The 18573-nt window shown below is 48.5% G+C and overlaps 1 protein-coding gene across 1 annotated transcript; it reads right to left on the bottom strand.

Annotated features, from left to right (window-relative positions):
* Positions 1-1246: 1246 nt before the first annotated feature.
* TMEM120B (transmembrane protein 120B) lies at positions 1247-18338 on the bottom strand. Its single transcript, XM_068910966.1, has 12 exons — positions 18206-18338; positions 14544-14662; positions 12326-12442; positions 10988-11047; positions 10212-10307; positions 9045-9134; positions 4808-4873; positions 3766-3827; positions 3490-3582; positions 2888-2952; positions 2638-2706; positions 1247-1604 (listed from the first exon to the last, which is right to left on the bottom strand). The coding sequence occupies exons 1-12, from the start codon at positions 18272-18274 to the stop codon at positions 1491-1493; spliced, it is 1020 nt and encodes a 339-aa protein (XP_068767067.1). The 5' UTR covers positions 18275-18338; the 3' UTR covers positions 1247-1490.
* Positions 18339-18573: the final 235 nt, after the last annotated feature.

Raw genomic sequence — 18573 nt, 5'->3', positions numbered from 1 at the left:
GTTCCAAAAAGACCTCACAGGGTGTGCAAAAGTCAAGAGTTAATACAGCAAGATACAGCCCAGCTAGCGTGAGACTTGCTCAAAATATGCAAATTGAAATTTATTGTTCATGCCCACAGGACAGCAACACTGTAAAGGTAATTTTGCTAGCCTTGCAGCAACAAGATAATTGATGAAACCATTTGAAGTCTATAGTGCATATATATTTCTTTGTGAGCACACTAACTGGGAGAAGGGCATAATTTTCCAATCATGGTCTGCCAAAGCCATTTGCCCAATCTGGACACTGTGCTAGCACAAAGAAAATCTTTACAGTTGAGAAATATGCTGCATAAAGCAGCTCACAATAGTGAAGCTGGGTTTAGGAGGTACAGATGTTAAAACACCCAAACAAGCTGTATTTGAATGAGTAAATTTAAGTTCAAGCACAAAGGAGTTAAGGATGAGAGTCAATATTTCTCCTCAGCCAAACTTCTGACCAAGTGTTTACATTCTCTTAACTCTTGCCAAACTGGTATCCCATAATGGCAAAAATGCAGTATCTAAGGAAAGTATTTAATACTTACGCTTAGCCTGTCTTCACCACCTTTCCAGAATGGCACCGGGAGCAAAAAATACTGAAAACAAACTGAAGGGGAGTGGCTGCTGCACTTAATGCCACTGATCAAGGCCATTTTCAGGAAAAGCAGAATCTAAAAAAAAAAAAAAAAAAACCACAAACGTACCAACCCAAAGGGCAGTGTGTTTGTTATTAATAAGGGGCTGAACCAGCTGCATATTATGTGATTTTAGGTCTCTTCCAGGCCTGGACAGATTACTTGGTCTCTCTGGAAGGGAGTTAGCAGACTTCCCTGCCATTTAACAGCTAGTTTTGCTTGCTGGGTTTTGTTGTTGTTGTTGCTTTTAGAAGAGGATTTCTCTTCATTAAATAGCTTTTTAAAAGCGTATATAGCAGCAGTATGGTTCAAAGATGGGATTTTTTTTTCACAGTACACATAGGTTAGTATTGCCACTGAAAATACACCTTAAACAAATGCCTGCTAAAACGGCATTCAGTCTGTATTACTGATCGACCTGGAGCGTTTATAAAGCTTTGCAAATCCAATACCCAGAATTTAAATAATAAAACTGGAGAGGAAAGCATTAGAGATTATTCCAGAACTGGAATTACAGTAGATCCCACGTTCTCCAAATACTGGCACTCCGTCTGGCAGGTGCATGCTGCTGTACATACAGAAAAACCAAAAAGCAAACATGTTTTGTATTAAATATACATAAATAGCACAAGTGCAGACTGGAGAGCCATGCTTGCATAATACTGAGTCTGTGCTGGAAGAGTTCATATCTTTCGCCAAACACTGAGACGATTCCTTCCAGGGCCTGTTCACAGCACGGCTGCAGTTCAACAGGTTCAGTCTGAACACTGAGCGCCTGCTGCGGATGGAGGGAAGATGAGCTCCCATGTCAGCATCCTTCACACTGCTGCTGGTTCACAGCTTCTTCATTTTGTCTTTGTTTTTCTGGAGTTTAGTGTGCACCACTTTGAGAGTAGTGAGGAAGTTCCCAAGGAAGAGCAGCAGAAATGTGAAAGCCAATACAAAAACCTGAGGAGGGAAAAAAAGACAAATAAAAGCGAGCTAGTTCTGTTTCAGCAGGTTTTTGAGTTTAACGATGGCAATAGCTAAGGGAGAGGGGAGCCACTCACACAGAGAGGTCCGGTCAGAAGCAGACTCAGCACTAAGCAGGGTCAGTGTGAGCATTAAAACGCTGCCCCACTAGAACACCCACATAGGACGGCAGGTCTTCCTTCAGAGGGCTCCCTCAAGGAGAGGTTTTATTCTTTCTGTACAATAGACTGAGACTCATCTATGTCTCCCCACCCCAATTTCTGTTGCTTCTTTCTATAGCAGTGTTACCTGTTTCATGTAGCATTATGCTACAAGCACTCTCACCTAACAGCAGTGGCGCACACGTTTATATGAGAAGCTGTGTTCCTCCTTTTATGCCAGTGAACAAAGTGAGCAGGTGACAAACTACAGTAAGATTCGACCAAAATAAAGAATATCACATTGCCTGCACCACTGCCATGTGACATTGTCAAATACATCACTGCCTGTGATCAGTCTGAATCTACAGAAGCAACAGGGTAGCTGGAAGATAGACATGCCTGATGGGTGACAGTGAATAGGAAAACAAATGGAAGGAGCTGTAAAAATAGGGTAATAAAGCGGATAATATATTTTTGAACTGATTCATTGTCATCATATTTTTTTTGCATGTAACCCATGGTTTAGCAGTAAAAAGAACCAGCAGCTCCACAGTCATCGCTATCACATGCTGGCGTACATGAACGCCACAGTGGAATATTTAATCTAAATATGTTTTCTTCCCCCTACACCTTCTGCCTTTGCTTTTGTGTGGTTACCTATGGGTGCAAGTTTTCCTATAGTAACTCAACTTTATTTTAAAGAATTGACGTATCTGAAGTTCTACTGTATAGGCTCTGCCAGATGATGTTGAGCTATTTAGATGGGGTTAGCTGCCCAAATGTCTTTAAGGATCTAGTTAAAAAAATAACAACAATAATTTAAAAATCCCCCTGCCCCCATGTTCTTTCTGAGCGGAACCAACACCCACCTGCCATTCTTTGCACTCCTTATGCCTTGACAATCCAAAGAGTGTGATTGCATTATATAGCTGCCAAAACTAAAAAGAAAAGAAGCAATTTCATTACGAGCAAAGCTTAGAAACATTTGCCACAGGTACATGCGATTCAAAGACAACCTCCTCATTGCTGCGCTGCAGTCACAGCACTAACAGCGGATTCTCTCTAGCACCCGTTTACATGGAGCAGGGTCAGATGGAGGGACTGGACTGCTCAACTTACATGCCCAAAGAACAAGAAGGGAAGGAGAAACGTCAGCCCCCGCCACATCCAGGACTGAAATCCTTCTGCAAAAGGTTAAGAGAAGATGCACAGAGTGAGCACAGGAGAGCCAGGGGCTGCCCCCAGGAGGCAGGACCGAAGCTGCATCTTGTCCCCTTTGTGAAACGTCCCCCAGTTTCTCCATGGGGCGCATGGGGAACAGCTCTCCCCAGCCAGACCACCATCTACAATCCATCCCCAAACCTGCTCCCCCCGTAAGGACTATTCCTGTCCTGCTCAGCAATAACCAATTAGCTTAAAATGCACACTTGAATGTGTGGTAATGGGAAGAAGACAAGGATGGGGATGAAAAACACCCCAGGCTTACCCCTGAGAGGGGCTGACAGGGATCAAAGCCCTCTGCTTCTGACCTACAGGGATAAAAACCTCGCTCCCTTCCTGCCTGAGGACAAGGCAGCTGGGCAGGGACATAAGAACTATACAAAGGAAGCATTCCTTGCTCTTTGAAGGCCACAAAGCCCACCTTGTATCACTGCATTTAAAATATGCCTCTTTGGCTTGACATAAAAGTTTTGCAAACCGAGTACTGCAGAAAACCTCACCCACTGTAAGGTCCAAGTGGTTTCTCTCCCCTAAAGCACGGAGTCTATATAGGCAGCCCCTCTGATAGTAATACTGGAGGAACTGAACACAACCTGGAGAAGGAGAGAGAAAACATGTTGTGTTGGCTATTCAGAAGAAGGAAAAAATGGATCAAACTAGTTTAACACATCCCAAAACGTTCAACTATTGTTTATATTTGCATATTGTATATTTGTAGTTGTATGATATTGTTTATATTTGTACAATTCAAGACTGAATTATCAAGATATACTCACTCTGAAATATTGAAAACGCTAAAAATTGACTGCGAAACATTTGATACATGAGTCCATCTGGCCTGAAAGCAAAACACAACAGAAGTTTATTCATTTGATTAAAAAAAAAAAGAAGAAGAAAAAATAAAGCCTACTACACAGTGCCTTTCTCTTGTCAGTCAAGCCCGAGCCTATCAGCAAATGAAGCAAGCAGCTGGTTTCCAGCCAGCTCCACCCCATACAGAGCCTAGAAGGGGCGTTACTGCCACACATAGGAATCCTGTGTTGTAGGAAGTCATCTGCTTAGGTTCCCCGTCTCCAGCTCGTCTGAATGCTGCCCCCTCTTATTCATTTGTTTATAGCAGTTTTCTCTATGCAGCGATCAAAGCTGTTCAGCAGTGATTGAAAGTGGTGGGGCCAAGGGGGAGGGTGCTGTACCATTCCTTATCCTAAAGGTGATTTGGGACATACGGAGTACGAGGAACCTTCCACTCCAGCCACTGTATGACTCCCTCAAAGAGGCAAAGCCAAAAATGTGTGTGTGTTGTTTTAAAACAATTTTTAATTATTAATCAGTCCATACCAAACAAAGTTGAGATGGTTTGTATGGTCACCCTGCGCAGCGTGCGTTGTGTTTTTTGATAAACAGTACCATCCATTCAAGCATAACTTGTACTTTTCGCTTTATACTTGATTTATAATCTGGATTCAGTAAAGGCACTGAACAGAGTTCACTTGCTGTCATTCTCCCACTAAAGCAAAGTGCTACTTGTTTGCTCAGTTCTTTATACAAGAGAGAGACTGGGAAACTTGCAGAGATTTTGGTACTGTCACCACAACTAAGTTCTAGGAGGGTTTTTTTTGGTGGTGGTGGGTTTTTTTTAAGCCAGCTTTGTAAATACAAGCTTACAGTGTGGCATTTAGCATTCCAAACATCAGTAACATCAGACAAATATTAAGACATGTGCCAGCGCAGACATACTTAAAATGGTCACAGGGGATTTAAAGGCTCAGATGATGCTGTTTGTTTGAAGCACCTACCAGCAGACGAGAGAAAACTCACCACGTTAACATCACTCCAGACAGAAACGTGGAGACATAGTGGTGAGACACCCACCAGCCTTTGATCCTGCATGGAAAAAAAAGGCAGCAGTTAGAAGGAAAACATGGATCTCAATACTGAAAGTCTGACTCTAAAGAAAAAAAGTGATCCTAGAGACTGAGGTGAGCAGGACAAAATAGATGGCCCAGCTCTAAGGAGCCAAAAATTGGCCAGGTCAGTACCAAAGGAAAGGAGTTTCCAAGAAACCTTTAAGAGGTGGCACAAGTTCATTAACATAGAGTACATGGGGGCAGACAAGGAAAACGCTGCACGACCTGAACTGCTCACAGGGCCCCAAAAAGTGAGGTCGGGACTAGCGTAGGAGGGCAACCGTGGCCATCACCTGTCCCAGCCCAAGCCCCAGCCCCAGCAGAGGCCACCAGGAAGCCCGGCTGCCTTTCATCCTCCCCCAGGAAGGGCCTTGCAGCCCTTCCCTGGCACTGGCCGAAACATCAGCTGAGACAGAAATCTCCTGCTGCCCCGCTCCGAGCCTCTGCCTGTCCCAAGCAGTGGTGGGTTACTTTGAGCTCGAGGAGCCCCAGAGAAATCCAATGCACAAGGAGACAAGACCCCAGACTGCAGTTGGGTATTGGCCACCGGCATCCAGCTGCCAGCAAACGCCTGCTGCAAAAGCCTCTGCACAGCCCCACGAGGCCTCACTCACGGCAAGGGACATCAGCAAAGGCAGAGTCAAGGGAAACAAAACTCAGCACCAACTGACCCACTCGTTCACACCTTGTTTTTTAACAACTGGTGCTGCACAGAATCGCATCAGCCACGAGCGAAGGAAGCTTGTGTGATGAGCAAGCAGCACCAGCAGCCAGGCTGCCTCTGCCAGAGGGGCTGCGACTTGCTACAAGCGCGTCCCAGGAGAGGGGTTTGTGCAAGGCACCATCTCCTAAGAAGGTTTAATTGGGGGTTACAGGCCCACAACTGCTGCAGGCAGGCTCAGGACACAACGCAACATATCTCACATGCTCCCAAACGAGGTGGGAACATGCAGACTTTCTAGCACAGAAAGAAAGAGCAGTCACCGTGGCATGAGATATCACAATGACTAACGATGCACAAGTTTCAGCCCACGCACCCTTTCTTTCCGTGCCATGCAAATAACGAAGTTTCAAAGTCCTTTTTATTAGGTGACTGTTTCTTTCAAGCATGAACACTGCAGAAAGCTCAGAAACTTAACCTAAAGCAAACGAAGGCAAATGAGGGAGAATCAAGAAGTGAGGAACTATCCCAGGAACTGCACTGCACTGGAACTAAACCAACATGGCAGGTTAATTTTGGGTGTCTCAGATCAAAGGTGTTCAGCCTCAAACACTGAGATGGCGCGGAGTCACTGGTAATCCTGCGACCCACATCAGTGGCTGCACTGAATCCAGGCCCAGCCAGAGGTTTCTTTGCTGGTCTCAGGCAAGCTCTTAATATCCTCGTGCTTTGGGTGTCCCTACAATAAAAAAATATGCAAACCCTTTTCCTTGCATCTTGCAGAGCTCATGAATTTTGGTTCTTACATGCCCTTGAAGCTCTGAGTTCCCTGAACAGCAGGCGGCAGAGTGATGCCTTGCCAGTGTTCAGACCCCTGCAACATTACAGAGAGAGGGCAGCAGGCACTCTGGTCTCCAGCCCCTGCCAGCAATCTCCTCGCTCTGGAAAGCCCTTAGAAGCAGCACGTCCTGCCCTGCGGCAGCCCTGGGAGAGCCACGCTCGCAGAAGAGGCTGCCTCATCCGTTCTGCAGGTGGCCAGCACCAGGAACGTGTCCTCAAGAAGCTCCCGGCTCTGAGCACGTTTTTAAGATTCTACTTTGGCAGAAGTGGGGAACCTTGACCTTTTCTGTTGTTCTTTACACAACCCACAGGTAGGAGCACACCCACCGTTGCTCTCCCACCTTCCTACCCCAGCACCGTAGCTACCAGGGAGCAGTGCAAGCTGGGCATAGCGCTGCGGCAGACTCCTGGCATCCTCCCAAAATGCTTCGGGACTGTTTCCTCCCTGCTGTCACTCGCCCCAAATGGATCCTCCCAACTCGGGCCCAAGGAGATCCCAGACGAAACCACCAGTGCACACTGATTTCAGAGGTAGAAGTGACCGACTGAAATAAGGAACCCTCAGTTGCTCCTAGCTGATTGCCAGGCCTTGCTAAAGCAATGCACACCCCCATCGTTACCACTTCATTAGGAGTGCTGCTGACAGCACTGCCACCAGCAAGAGTGCTGGTCTGCCCCTGTACAAGTTCAATTACAAGGGAGCATGCAAGTCATCCGGCTCCCCAGAGCAGCGTTTGCCAAGCAGGAACGCGTGTGGGAAGCTGAGCTAACACAATGTTGGCTGTTCAAAAGGCAGTAAACGAGATAAGTTAGCAGCTCAATTAATTAATGCAACAGGGAGCTGCCAACATTGCAGCAGCAGCCACTCACCTAGCAGCACACCAACGTGCAAACTCATGCTCAGGAAGAGACGCAGCAATTGCTGCCTTTTTCCCCACTGTGTGCCGTGCCAGCCTATCTGGACAACGTGACCTTGGGACATGCAGCCATCAGGTTCTTGCTAAAATCTAAGATCACACTCCAGTTTAAGTTACACGAGTGCAAATCCAAGGAACTTCTCTAAGCTCTGCTGAGATGTGCCAGAGTAAAGAAGGCAAAAGGCACAGCAAAACCAGCACGATTTATCACTCTTTCCAGCCAGGGGAGAAGAGCTCTCACCCAGGGCTGTCTCAGAGTTCCCAGGAGCACTGCAGGAGTCGGCAGCTGCCGTTCCTCCTGCTCTGGGGGACTCTCAGGAGGAGGGGTAGGGACATGAGCGCCTCCCTGGAAGTGCCAGAATGGCACACGCACCATTTGGCTCAAACGAGAAGTGCCAGCTTGAGCGTTTGTTTCATTTTGATTTTTAGAAACACACGTGGATTGTGGGTTGACTTTTGTTTGAACCCATTTCTGGTGGAGTCGTATTCCATAGGTATTTTTTATCATCAGATGTGAAGCTCCCTCCCTCGACACCCTTATCAGACTCTTTGGCAAGGATGGGCTGCCTGCTCTTCTCTCCCCCTGGCACAAACAAGACACATCCCCCAATTCTCATTTAAAGCAGTGATTCACAGGAATATCACACAGCACACAGAACCCAAACTTCAAGGGGATGCTCCAGGAACAAATCACAAGCAAGATCTCACCACCCTGCTCCGCAGCCAGACTGCCATACCGCTTAGCAGTCCTGGCCCCAAAAGCTCTTTGGGTTCACATCCGCTCAGAGAGCTGCACACCCAATGGTCCTTGCACCATCATCAGCCTCAACTTCACCCAGGCACGTAGCCCTGCAGGGGAGCACCCAGACCCCGTGATAGCTGCAAGCTGGACCCTGCAACAAAACTGGATAAGACTCTCAGAGAAAGATGTATTCCTCCTCCCAGGATTCTTCTACTGTAATAACTTTCTGGGTGCACTTAATAACCCAGGACATCATCTGAGCTGCAAAGCTCAGTGCCAAGGATGTAACTGGAACAGGAGACTGGAAACTCCCAGTAACTCCACCTGAGCCTGGAAGCGATTTAGGATACTGTCATAAAAAGGAAAGCGGGGGCAAGGCGTAAGGATCATCTTTTACTTCTCACGGGGCTTTACTTGCGCTCCTAGCTCTTTATACAATTATCTCCTCCTAACCACCAATTTTCCCTCGACACAACTGTAATTTAGTCGAGCACTTCAGAACATGCTGCAGTGACCTGCGGAGAGGTCAGGCTAACCACACAACATATTGCAGATATTAACTTAGCTTCTACTTCCTTTTTCTACTATGAAATCAGTTTATGTATGCATTCACACAGACGCACATGCACTGCTACAGTCAAAGAAAGGCACAAAGCCAGTACCTCGGGCTGGTCGTTTTGCTGAACATGCACACTTTTATATCCTAGACCACATCTACAACTAACTTGTATCTACCAAGAACATTCAATATTTTGGACCAAGAGACTATGGACTTCTCAGAAACTGCACCTTCTCCCTTCCCCAATCTCAGGTGGCCACGCCTGCCTTTGGAAGTGAACAGAGAGTGTCGGAGACAACAGACCCTGTAGAGAAGGATCATCATCTCAGATTCGCTGGGCTTCAACACCAAACCAAATCCGCTTTTGTTGCTCATTTTTCTTTTAAGGACACTGCATGCTTTAAATAGTTTTTGCAGATTGCATGATACCTGGATCCATTGCTAATGAGAATACTCTCCCGTATCGTCAGCGTGCAGTAATACCACACTAATAGAAAGTTAAACACTTCATCTGTCACCCTGTTAATAAAAAAAAAAAGTAAAAAAATCCTGTTAATTATAAACACACATTTCAAAATCCCTATTATTCCTCCCTTCCCCCAACAAAGAGTGTGAATGAAAACCCGCCCAAGCGAGACCACAGACACAAAGGCCCAATCCTGAACATCTTTAACCCACATGCAGAACCGCACGCATCAGCAACCCTGCCAGGCTCAAAGTCCATTACCCTGGGAAGCACCCCATGATATAACACTGAAGATCTCGAGCTGATAAGCAGGTACGTAGAGATAACATTAATTCCTTCTGAAGGAGAGAAAGCACCATGGAAGCAGCAGATGATCCAATTTAGAGAGGCATTTCCAGGCTGATTCAATGAGGAGATTCAATGAGATCTATATAAATCCAATCAACTAAAAGAGCAGAAGAGCATTACACTCTGGGCGGGGGGGGGGGGGGGGAAGCCTTTATTCTTCCGTTTGCAGGTCCCTGCAGCCAAGGGGATTCTGGGCAGCCTTTTTATACAGCAAGGTATTTCCGTGGTACAATCCTGCATTCATGCCAGACCCACAGAGACCCTGAAAAAAGGGTCAGGCTTCAAGACTTTGTTGTTTCTTAAACAAAACTTAATAGTGGAAGCTTGTTGGTGCTCAGATATGTTACTGTGACCTAACGTTTCAGATCTGACCATTTGATCCAAACGTTCTTGCTGGGTGTTTGCGGCTCCAGGTCTGCAGCATGGTGATGATTCCTTTCGAGGACTATCAGACAACTGGAGACCAAAACCAATTGCTCATTCCCAAGTACACCGAAACACCACAAAAACCAAAACAGATCAGGAAATAAAATGTCAAACTTTTCTTAGTTGTAACAACAGACTCCCAAAATATTAATCGCAAATAAGAAAAAGCAAGTAGCTAAAATGCAGGGCTAGCCTGCACTGAAAAACAGGCAGAGAAGCTCTCCTGCTAGTGTAGTATAACTAGTCAAAGCCTAAATATTGCCCAAGTCTCAGTCTTTAACCAAAGAGAAGACTTAGTTCAGATCAAGTACGTTTTTATTCAAAAAATTTGGTTACAAGTAAAAGTGGAGGCTTACCTGTAGTGCAGGATAAACCTGCAGGCCACAGCCCCGAGTAACAAGATTATTGTCAGATAAAGTTTGAACTTTTCATATTCATCTTTGTAGGCAAACCTGGAATGAAACAATTACAGTACAGGAAAACTCATGCTTTGTATGGAATGTTTTACTGGGATGTGGCTTTCCTTCTTTCAAATCAGATACAAATCCACATAACATATCCTCATAACCCACATAACAGCCCTCCTGCAGCCCTGCACACCCTGCGCTCTCCGAGTTCCCATCTGTGCAGCCTTGTCCCAGGACCCCAGCCTTCACCTCTGGTGCCTCCTCCTCTCTCTCACCAAGGAACGGGTGCAACAGAATAGAAATACAGCCTTTGCACACTGCAGGAGCAAGGGCCCTGCCGAACAGGAGGATTTGGGCTGAACTAACTGCACTGGAAATTTAACCAAAGGAAAAACAGGAACAAGGGAGAGCGTGTGCATGCCGTTCAGGGATCCTGACGGCTAGCACATTTCTGCATAACACACTCAGGCTTGCCAGTCCCAGGGAGAGCTTTTGCTTAACAGCACTCAGAAAACCAGCTGATGGGGGTGAAAGGCAGCGTTTTTCCTGCAGAGTCTGGGCTGCATAGCCATTAAGCCATAGAATTATCTTACAGTGTAAGTCTGTAAGAGCTGGTTTCTGGGTTAAGAAGTAGCAGCTCTTTTTATTTCCTGAATTTATATGAAAATCTCCATTTTCTTGAGCCCTGTATGCCTAGAACACCACTAGAAAAAACACTCACTCACTTTGCTTGGTTACTTAGAAGAGTTACGTTCACGTTTCCCAACACCAGATTTAAGTACAAACTGGAAGACAAAAAACAAGAGACCCACCTAAGTCCATTTTATTTGAATGCAACAGAACAAGACAGATTAGTTTTGGAGAGACTGGCATTTTTGACTAAGCCACATTTTGCTCGAGGCTTTTAATTAAAGCACACTAGCGATGCAAACTACAGAAGAGAGTTTAAATGCAGAAGGCTCTCCACAAACTCCTCCACCAGGGCTGTCTTCAGCCTGTGCTCCCTTGCACTATGTTTTGGTCAGCATTTCCAAGAAGTTAGAGAGCTTCTTTTTCTTTTCTTGGTCTCTCTTCTGTGCTTTGGTCTAAGGGTGAGAAGCAGAGCGTGTACAGAGAGAGAAAAGAAAAAGAAAAAAGAAAAACAAGTAGAAAAAAATAAAACGTAGAAGCAGGAGGAAAAGTCTCCAACAGACAGCTCCACCTGCAAGTGGCAGCCCACAGGCCCACGTGGAGAAGACGTTTCAGCTGTTACAGCATGCGTCTACTGGGTGCTGCACGGGAGAGCTCGTGCGAATATGCTGAGCATCAAACCTCCGCATTAGCAGTTATGGCTGCCCGGCTCGTGGCCAGCCCTCCCTTCTGCTCCACCTTTCCTTCTCACTCGACCCCTCACGGACCAGAGCAGTGAACCGGCCACAACGCCATAGTCCCTCATACCCGCTAGTTTATCTTACGTCACTTCCCCACTCCAGAGCGTTTCCACCCAAAGAGCTCCGCTCACCATAGACATTGAAAATGCTGACTTGAGCACGTGTTAGGATGGGAAGGGGAAAACAAACAAACCAAGGGTAAAAATCAAGTCGCTTGGCCCAGTTTACTCAGCAAGTGGCATCATCGTCTCCCAATTCCCAGTGATGTACGGCACTTGACAACTGAAAGAAACCTGTTCTAGCAACCTGACTTGAAGCAAAGTGCAAATTTGAAGTCAGCTGAATGCACTATTTAAAAGAAAGGAGACAGAAATTTCTTGTGCTGATTTAGTCTTTAAAAAATTAGCACAGGAAAGCATCATAGTGTGAAACACTTAATTGCGTGATCTCTCACCAATGCAGATTTTCTTTTAACAAGAAAACCTGTCTGTGCCTACACATAGTACATTTACATACACTTCTAGCTAGTGAATTTATGTGCAACTGACACAGCAACTCAGCAAGAGATTTATGATTAGTCCAGTTTTACATGTAATTCTTCAATACACACATTATCCTTTGGGAACACCACCGCTGTGAGTATTTAAAAATCAGCTTTCTTAGATCACACGCCTGTTCTGACAAAGAACGTACCCATTCTTCTTTGGCAAGTAGGCTTCCATGTCAAAGAAAACATTTTGCCTCTCTTTGATCTGGCTGCTGATTTGCTGTATGAGAGCAAATTCTTCAGGACTCGCTCTTGGCTTGCACCTGTGAGAACACAGAAACAAGATCTTCCTGTTTACATTTTTACCTCCTTTTTATTTAAAGGAAGATAACGTTGCCATAAATCCATGCTGTTAAGACGTTTACCATACAAGTTTACCTCATTGTGCACATTGTTCCTGTATTTTCTGTCTAAAACCATTGATATTCCAAGTGGTAATTTAATCTAATTTGATCACCTGATTTATTTCATTGCAGGTTATTTCAGTCAGGTGGTTTGTAAACCAGCTTCTCTTCATCTCTCATTGACAGGATTCTGTACTACTTCCACTGCAAAAGCAATTAGGGCATATTGTGCCTTCTTTTTTTTTTTTTTTTGTTTACGGGAACTCCCTCCAAATGCTTGTAAGTGGTTTCAGATTCTGCTTTTACAAACTCCAAACTGATCTAAACTCCCTTGTTAGCTGAAAAACCTCTACCCAGACCACATGAACTGCAATCTGAAGACAAAAGCTCCCTGTATAGCCTTTAAAAACAAAAGGTGACCTCATACATCCTACACAGCAACCAGAGAAGACACGTCAAACTCATTTAAATCGAGAGGTCAGTTCAGCCCCTGCACAATTAATGGTAGGTTGGACAGAGAACGGTGAGGGAAAGAGATCTTCTGCTTTTCTTTTCTCATCACGCTCCCTCTCCTGAAATAGGCCATTTTAGGAAAGGCAGGTGGTGCAGCCCAGGTGTTTCTGTGCACCAGCCGCAGCGGGCGAGAGAAGGGCTTTGCAGCAGCTCTGCAAACCCCCCCCCCCACCCCCCCAAATATTGCTGCTCCACATGCAAAGCTCTGCGTTCCCAACTACAGGAGGGACCAGAAGAGATGCACAAGTGCTGACACCTGCAGCAACGAGCTCTATGAAACCTCCAAAACCAGCTGCCCACAGAAAGGCCACCGCTCAGCATAGCACAAGCAAGGGCTGCGGGGAGCAGAGGTGTCAGCTTGGAGCCCCCCAGCCACCCCGGGGGGACTTCTGAAGTTATTCCCCATCCCCACAGCAAACTCAAAAGTGCAATCAGGATGAGCTGTCAGGGCACAAAACTAATGGCAAGTGCTGTTCTCCACAGTGCGGGACAGGTGGAAAAGGGGCTGCCTCCTCCTTCTGTACCTACCACCCAGGCACAGAACAAAAGGCCAGGAAGCCTGGCAGTTCGCACAACACGGCTGCTCCTCTGAGGACATCACCAATTGGTGAGTCGCAATCGTTCTGCTCTGCTTACTGGGAGGACCTTAAACGTGGTCCTCCCAACAGGGTACCCTATGAAACTTTCAAGGGATGAGGACAGGGGCGTTAAGCAATGCAACTCCAACATCTATAGTGGAGTGCAAAGGTCATTTAAAAGTCTCATACGAGCTGCCAGGCTCAGCCCTCCAAAAAACTTTTCAATACTGAAAAAAACATGGGGGAAAGAGATCGTCCATAAATTACAAGCAGCCTGGTTACTGGGCTCAAAACTACGGCTACCGAGGGCAGAGTTTTGCACTTGTGGTTCTTCAGCCATAAAGTATTTCATGCTGTAACAAAAGGCCTAGCTGATGATTTACTGGCAAACTGCAGTTTCACCAATTAATGTAAACCACAAAACAGTGGAAGCAGCAACTTATGATGTTTGAGGTGATATTTTCAGGCCCGCACACAAGGAATTTAGCCTATAGTTCCCAAAGATCAGTTGAGCAGCTGAAGACAGTTCCTTCCTGTAAATCGACCCCAGAGTTATACCTTCAGGTTCAAGGACTGAACTTCCAGCACAATTTAGAGAAAAGCTTTTCCGACCTAGCAAACCATGCAGAGCAGACCAACAGCTGCGCCATCCTGCAATGTACAGGACCTACTGCAAGGATGCAAATCCATGCGGGGCCAAACGGCTCCCTCAGAGATCTGGTTGGTCTTCCTTTATTTCTAGGACTCTAAGTTTCTCGGGGCAGGTTAAGAATATTTTCTCTGACTGTGATAAACTGAGGTGACCCAAAATTAATATGTAGCAAAACTACCACCATGATACAGATTTCATTTTAAATGCTACAAATCCAAACAAATCTGCCATTTGGGAAGGAGAATCAACCCTCCCCTCCCTTCCCATCTCCCCTTACCGTTGCAGGCGGTACTTCAGATCTTTTAATGTCTTCTTCTGTTTGTGTATGGAGCTGCTGCAGGCTGTCTGCAAGCTAGTGACTTCTTCAAGTTTCTGCCTATAAACTTTGTGAGTTTCCTGCAGGAGAAAAAGAACAATGCGTAAGAAAGAGCCCTTTGGGCTACAGATTGCATTTGCTCCTTTACCGCCGAAGGAAGCAAACAAACACACAGCCCTGTTTTTCTGGGAGACAACAGAAGCCCAGAGTTTTCCCCAGCTCTTCTCCACATTTGTGTCGTTCAGTCTTTCCAATGAGCTTTCCCACTCAGGAGCTCCTTGTTCCTCTCCCACCCTGTAATGAAATCACGCTCCCACATTTGATCTCAATCTGTCCTCGTCAAATGGCTGGCTAAATCACAGATCGAGAACTCTAATTTCACAGCCCAATTACACCTGAAAAAAAGAAGGAAAGGCAATGAGGAACAAGAGGGAAAACACAAAAACAACCATACACAAAACCTCAATGTTTAGGCAAGTCTCCTGGCCACATCTGCCATCTCTATTCCAAGTACACTCAAGCAATCTAATACACCATATTCTGGTTCAAGCGCTTAAACCCTCCCCTCCCACCAGTAGTAGATGCTCCTTGTGAGGAACACTTTTATCGTAGCATGTTTATCCTCTGAAGCCTTAAAGTAGTGCTTGACTGGCTGTAATTAGGACACAAACACCACTCGAAAGCCCATTGAGCAGTGCTGCTCGTTTTTATCTCCCTCTTAGCTTGGGGATGCAAGTGGAGGGCTCAGAAGCATTTACAAGAGGATGGGTGCTGCTGGCGGGGGACGTGCCCTAGGGCTCCCTGTCCCAGACGCGTTCGGCTCCGCAGCTTTACCTCCTCGCGCTCCCCAAAGACGCACTACGCCTCTGGAGAGGCTCAGGAAGTCAGGCCCCTCTTCCTCACCTGGAAGTTCAACGTTAGCCCTGCTTTAAAACCAGTCTCGTCTTCTGATATCGGTAGTATCTCAAAAACCAGAGCTCACAGAGCTAGTACTGAGGACAGAAAGCTTGGTTGAAATGGCAATTTGCACTGCTGCGTTATCTGATGGCGCATCTTGGGTAAAGACTGCAGAAAATTACCACCCGTTTTCCTACTATCATCCAGAAGCATACACATGGTGTTGAACCCACACAAAACAAATCCTTGCTCTCCTCATTAGGACCTGGCTGTTGGCTGTTCATTATTTACAGGAACAATGCACAACAAGCTCTAGTATCTGATTTAAAAGCCTTAATAACCAAACGAACCATGTGCAGGCACCAGAGCACTCATTATCTTGAGATCGGTTTGGTTTTGCTTAGACCAGCCAGGACTTCAGTGGCTGCACAGTAACTCGCTCTGCTTCACCAGATCTCACGCATTGGGGTCTCTTGACATGCTGGCAAAAAGAGTATAAGAGGCTGTTTGCCAAAATAAATAAATAAATAACGGTCCAAGCGTTTATTGGAAACACAAGCACAGTCTGGAAACACAAAAAGCAGCTGAGAACCGGTACAATTCTACAGCTAGCCCAAAACCTCCAAGATGATGGCTTTAAAATGACACTAGTATTTAGAAGAAGACAAAAGGTGCTAAGGAAGTTATTGATTTGTCAAAAGACGCGTGGCGAACGCGTGCACGAGGGACCCGCCGGCAGCTCAGTCGCGTTAAGCGTAAGCCACAGGCCAAACCCCTTCCCGGAGGCTGCAGCTCACGACGCAGGGAGCAGCACGCGCGGAAGGACCCGCGCGCACGGAGAGCGGCTCTGCTCCAGGCTACGAGCCCGCCGGCCGGAGACGCCGGCCGTGCAGCGCCAGGGCCGTGACCGCCCCGCCTGCGAACGGAAATCACGTTCCCCAGCACATTCATTCAATCAAAACTACAGTTTTCCTCCCAACTAAGGGCAGACTTGAACGCGTAGGCCCAACGCAACGACCGCTTCACGCTTCCTGTAGCTACGCCGAAGCCCGTTCCCCGCCGCGCTCACGACGCCCTGCTCGCGGTGAACCGGCTCCGTCGCTGGCGAGATGGACACCTGTCACCACAGGTCTTCGTGGGCCACGATTTCCTAACCAGGACCCACGTCACACGCCTGCACGCAGGTTTTAACGAGTCGCCGCCGGCCCCCGTCAGGAGGCTCTGAAATGCTGCCACGTCGCTGCACGCGTGCCCGCGGCGTGGCTGAAACTGGCGGCAGCCTGGGGCGCGCCATCTTCGTCTCCGCGAAGCCACCCGGCCCCAGGGTCGCGTCCACGCTGCACGTTTCAGGCCCTCTGGCCCGCCTCGCTCCCGAGCGACTGTAACTCACGCCGCCCCGCAGAAAGCCGCTCTACGGCTCTTTCACGGGTGGGGAAACCGAGGCAGGGAGCAGCCGTTCGCGTCGCGCCGTCTCACCTCAGGCCGCAACGGCGCGCCGGCGACGAGGCCCAGCGTCTGCCGGACGCTTTGGCCCACGTGCGGGATTTATCGCAAATAAACTGTCGATAAAACCACACCAGCTGGCACTCAGCCCCCAAGGGCTATTATCCCCCACCTTTCATTGTGTTAAGGCAGCTCCAAATCGTGCCACTTAAACTGGCTTTTAATTAAGACAGGGAGCTAAATCTGGAAATTGCACATTTTCTGCGGTGCGTGTTCTGCTATACAGCCTAAAAGAGGTTAACAGCCAGACAGAAGGGGAACAGTAGGTCGCATTTTAACAGTGGCTTACAGATTAAGCACATGGGCAGGGTGTTCGTGACCCAGGGGGTGGAAGGTTTCCGAGGTAAAAGCCATCCGGGCTGGTGGAGGACGCCAAGGGCTGCTCCATGGAGGCTCAGGGCAGAGGCAGCCTCCGCCACTGGGGCTCTGCCGGCCGTCCTGCCGGACACAGCCGATCCTCTGGTGGCCTTTGGGCCCTCTGAGCACCTCTCGCCTGAACACAACTGAGAGGAGGAAGAGCCTTTCGGCGCGTTGGAAGCCTCTTGCCGAGGGCTGTGGCCGGTTCTTCCTGGAGGAGCGGCCAGCAGGGAAAGGCAATGCCAAGGCAATGGCAAGGCAACGGCAACGCCAAAGGCAACGGCAAGGCAACGCAAAGGCAGGGCAACGCCAAAGGCAATGGCAAGGCAACGCCAGTGGCAATGCCAATGGCAACGCCAAAGGCAGTGGCAGGGCAATAGCAAGGCAATGCCAAAGGCAGGGCAACACCAACGGCAAAGCAATGGCATGGCAACGCCAAAGACAATACCAATGGCAAGGCAACGCCAGTGGCAACGCCAGTGGCAAGGCAACGCCAGTGGCAATGGCAAGGCAATGGCAATGCCAGTGGCAGGGCAACGCCAGTGGCAAGGCAGTGGCAGGGCAATGCCAGTGGCAATGGTAAGGCAATGGCAAGGCAACGACAAAGGCAGTGCCAATGGCAAGGCAACGCCAATGGCAAGGCGATAGCAAGGCAAGGCCAATGGCAAGGCGATAGCAAGGCAAGGCCAATGGCGGGGCAACGCTCAATGGCAGGGCAACGCCAAGGCAATGGCAAGGCCAGTCCAATGCCAATGGCAAGGCCAGGCCAAGGCAATGGCAACGCCGCGCAAAGCGCCGCCCGCACCGCGCGGGAGGCAGCGGGCCACCCGGCCCCGCTGCCGCGGGCTCCCCCGGCGCCGCCTCACCTGGAGCTGCCGGAACTCCTCCTCCAGCTCCCGCCACTCGCCGCGGCACCGCTCCAGCTGCCCCCGCATGGCGCGCTCCGGCCCGCCCGCCCGCGCCAGCTCTACCGGCGGCGGCGGCGGCGGCGCCCGCCCGCACCCCGGCGCGGGGGCCACGTGCGCCCCTGACGTCATCGCGCGGGGCTGGGCGCTGCGCACCGGCGGCGCGCGCCGTCTCCGGTCCCGCCCCCTCTGAGGCGGGAGCTCCCCTTCGGCGGTCACCGCCCCGCCCCCCCGAGGCGCGAGCTCCCCCTCGGCGGCCACCGCCCCGCCCCGCCCCCTCTGAGGCGCGAGCTCCCCTCGGCGGTCACCGCCCCGCCCCCCCGAGGCGC

This window comes from Struthio camelus, chromosome 17, assembly GCF_040807025.1.
Source record: "Struthio camelus isolate bStrCam1 chromosome 17, bStrCam1.hap1, whole genome shotgun sequence".
Lineage (NCBI taxonomy): Eukaryota > Metazoa > Chordata > Aves > Struthioniformes > Struthionidae > Struthio > Struthio camelus.
This window is presented reverse-complemented; position numbering and strand designations above follow the sequence as displayed.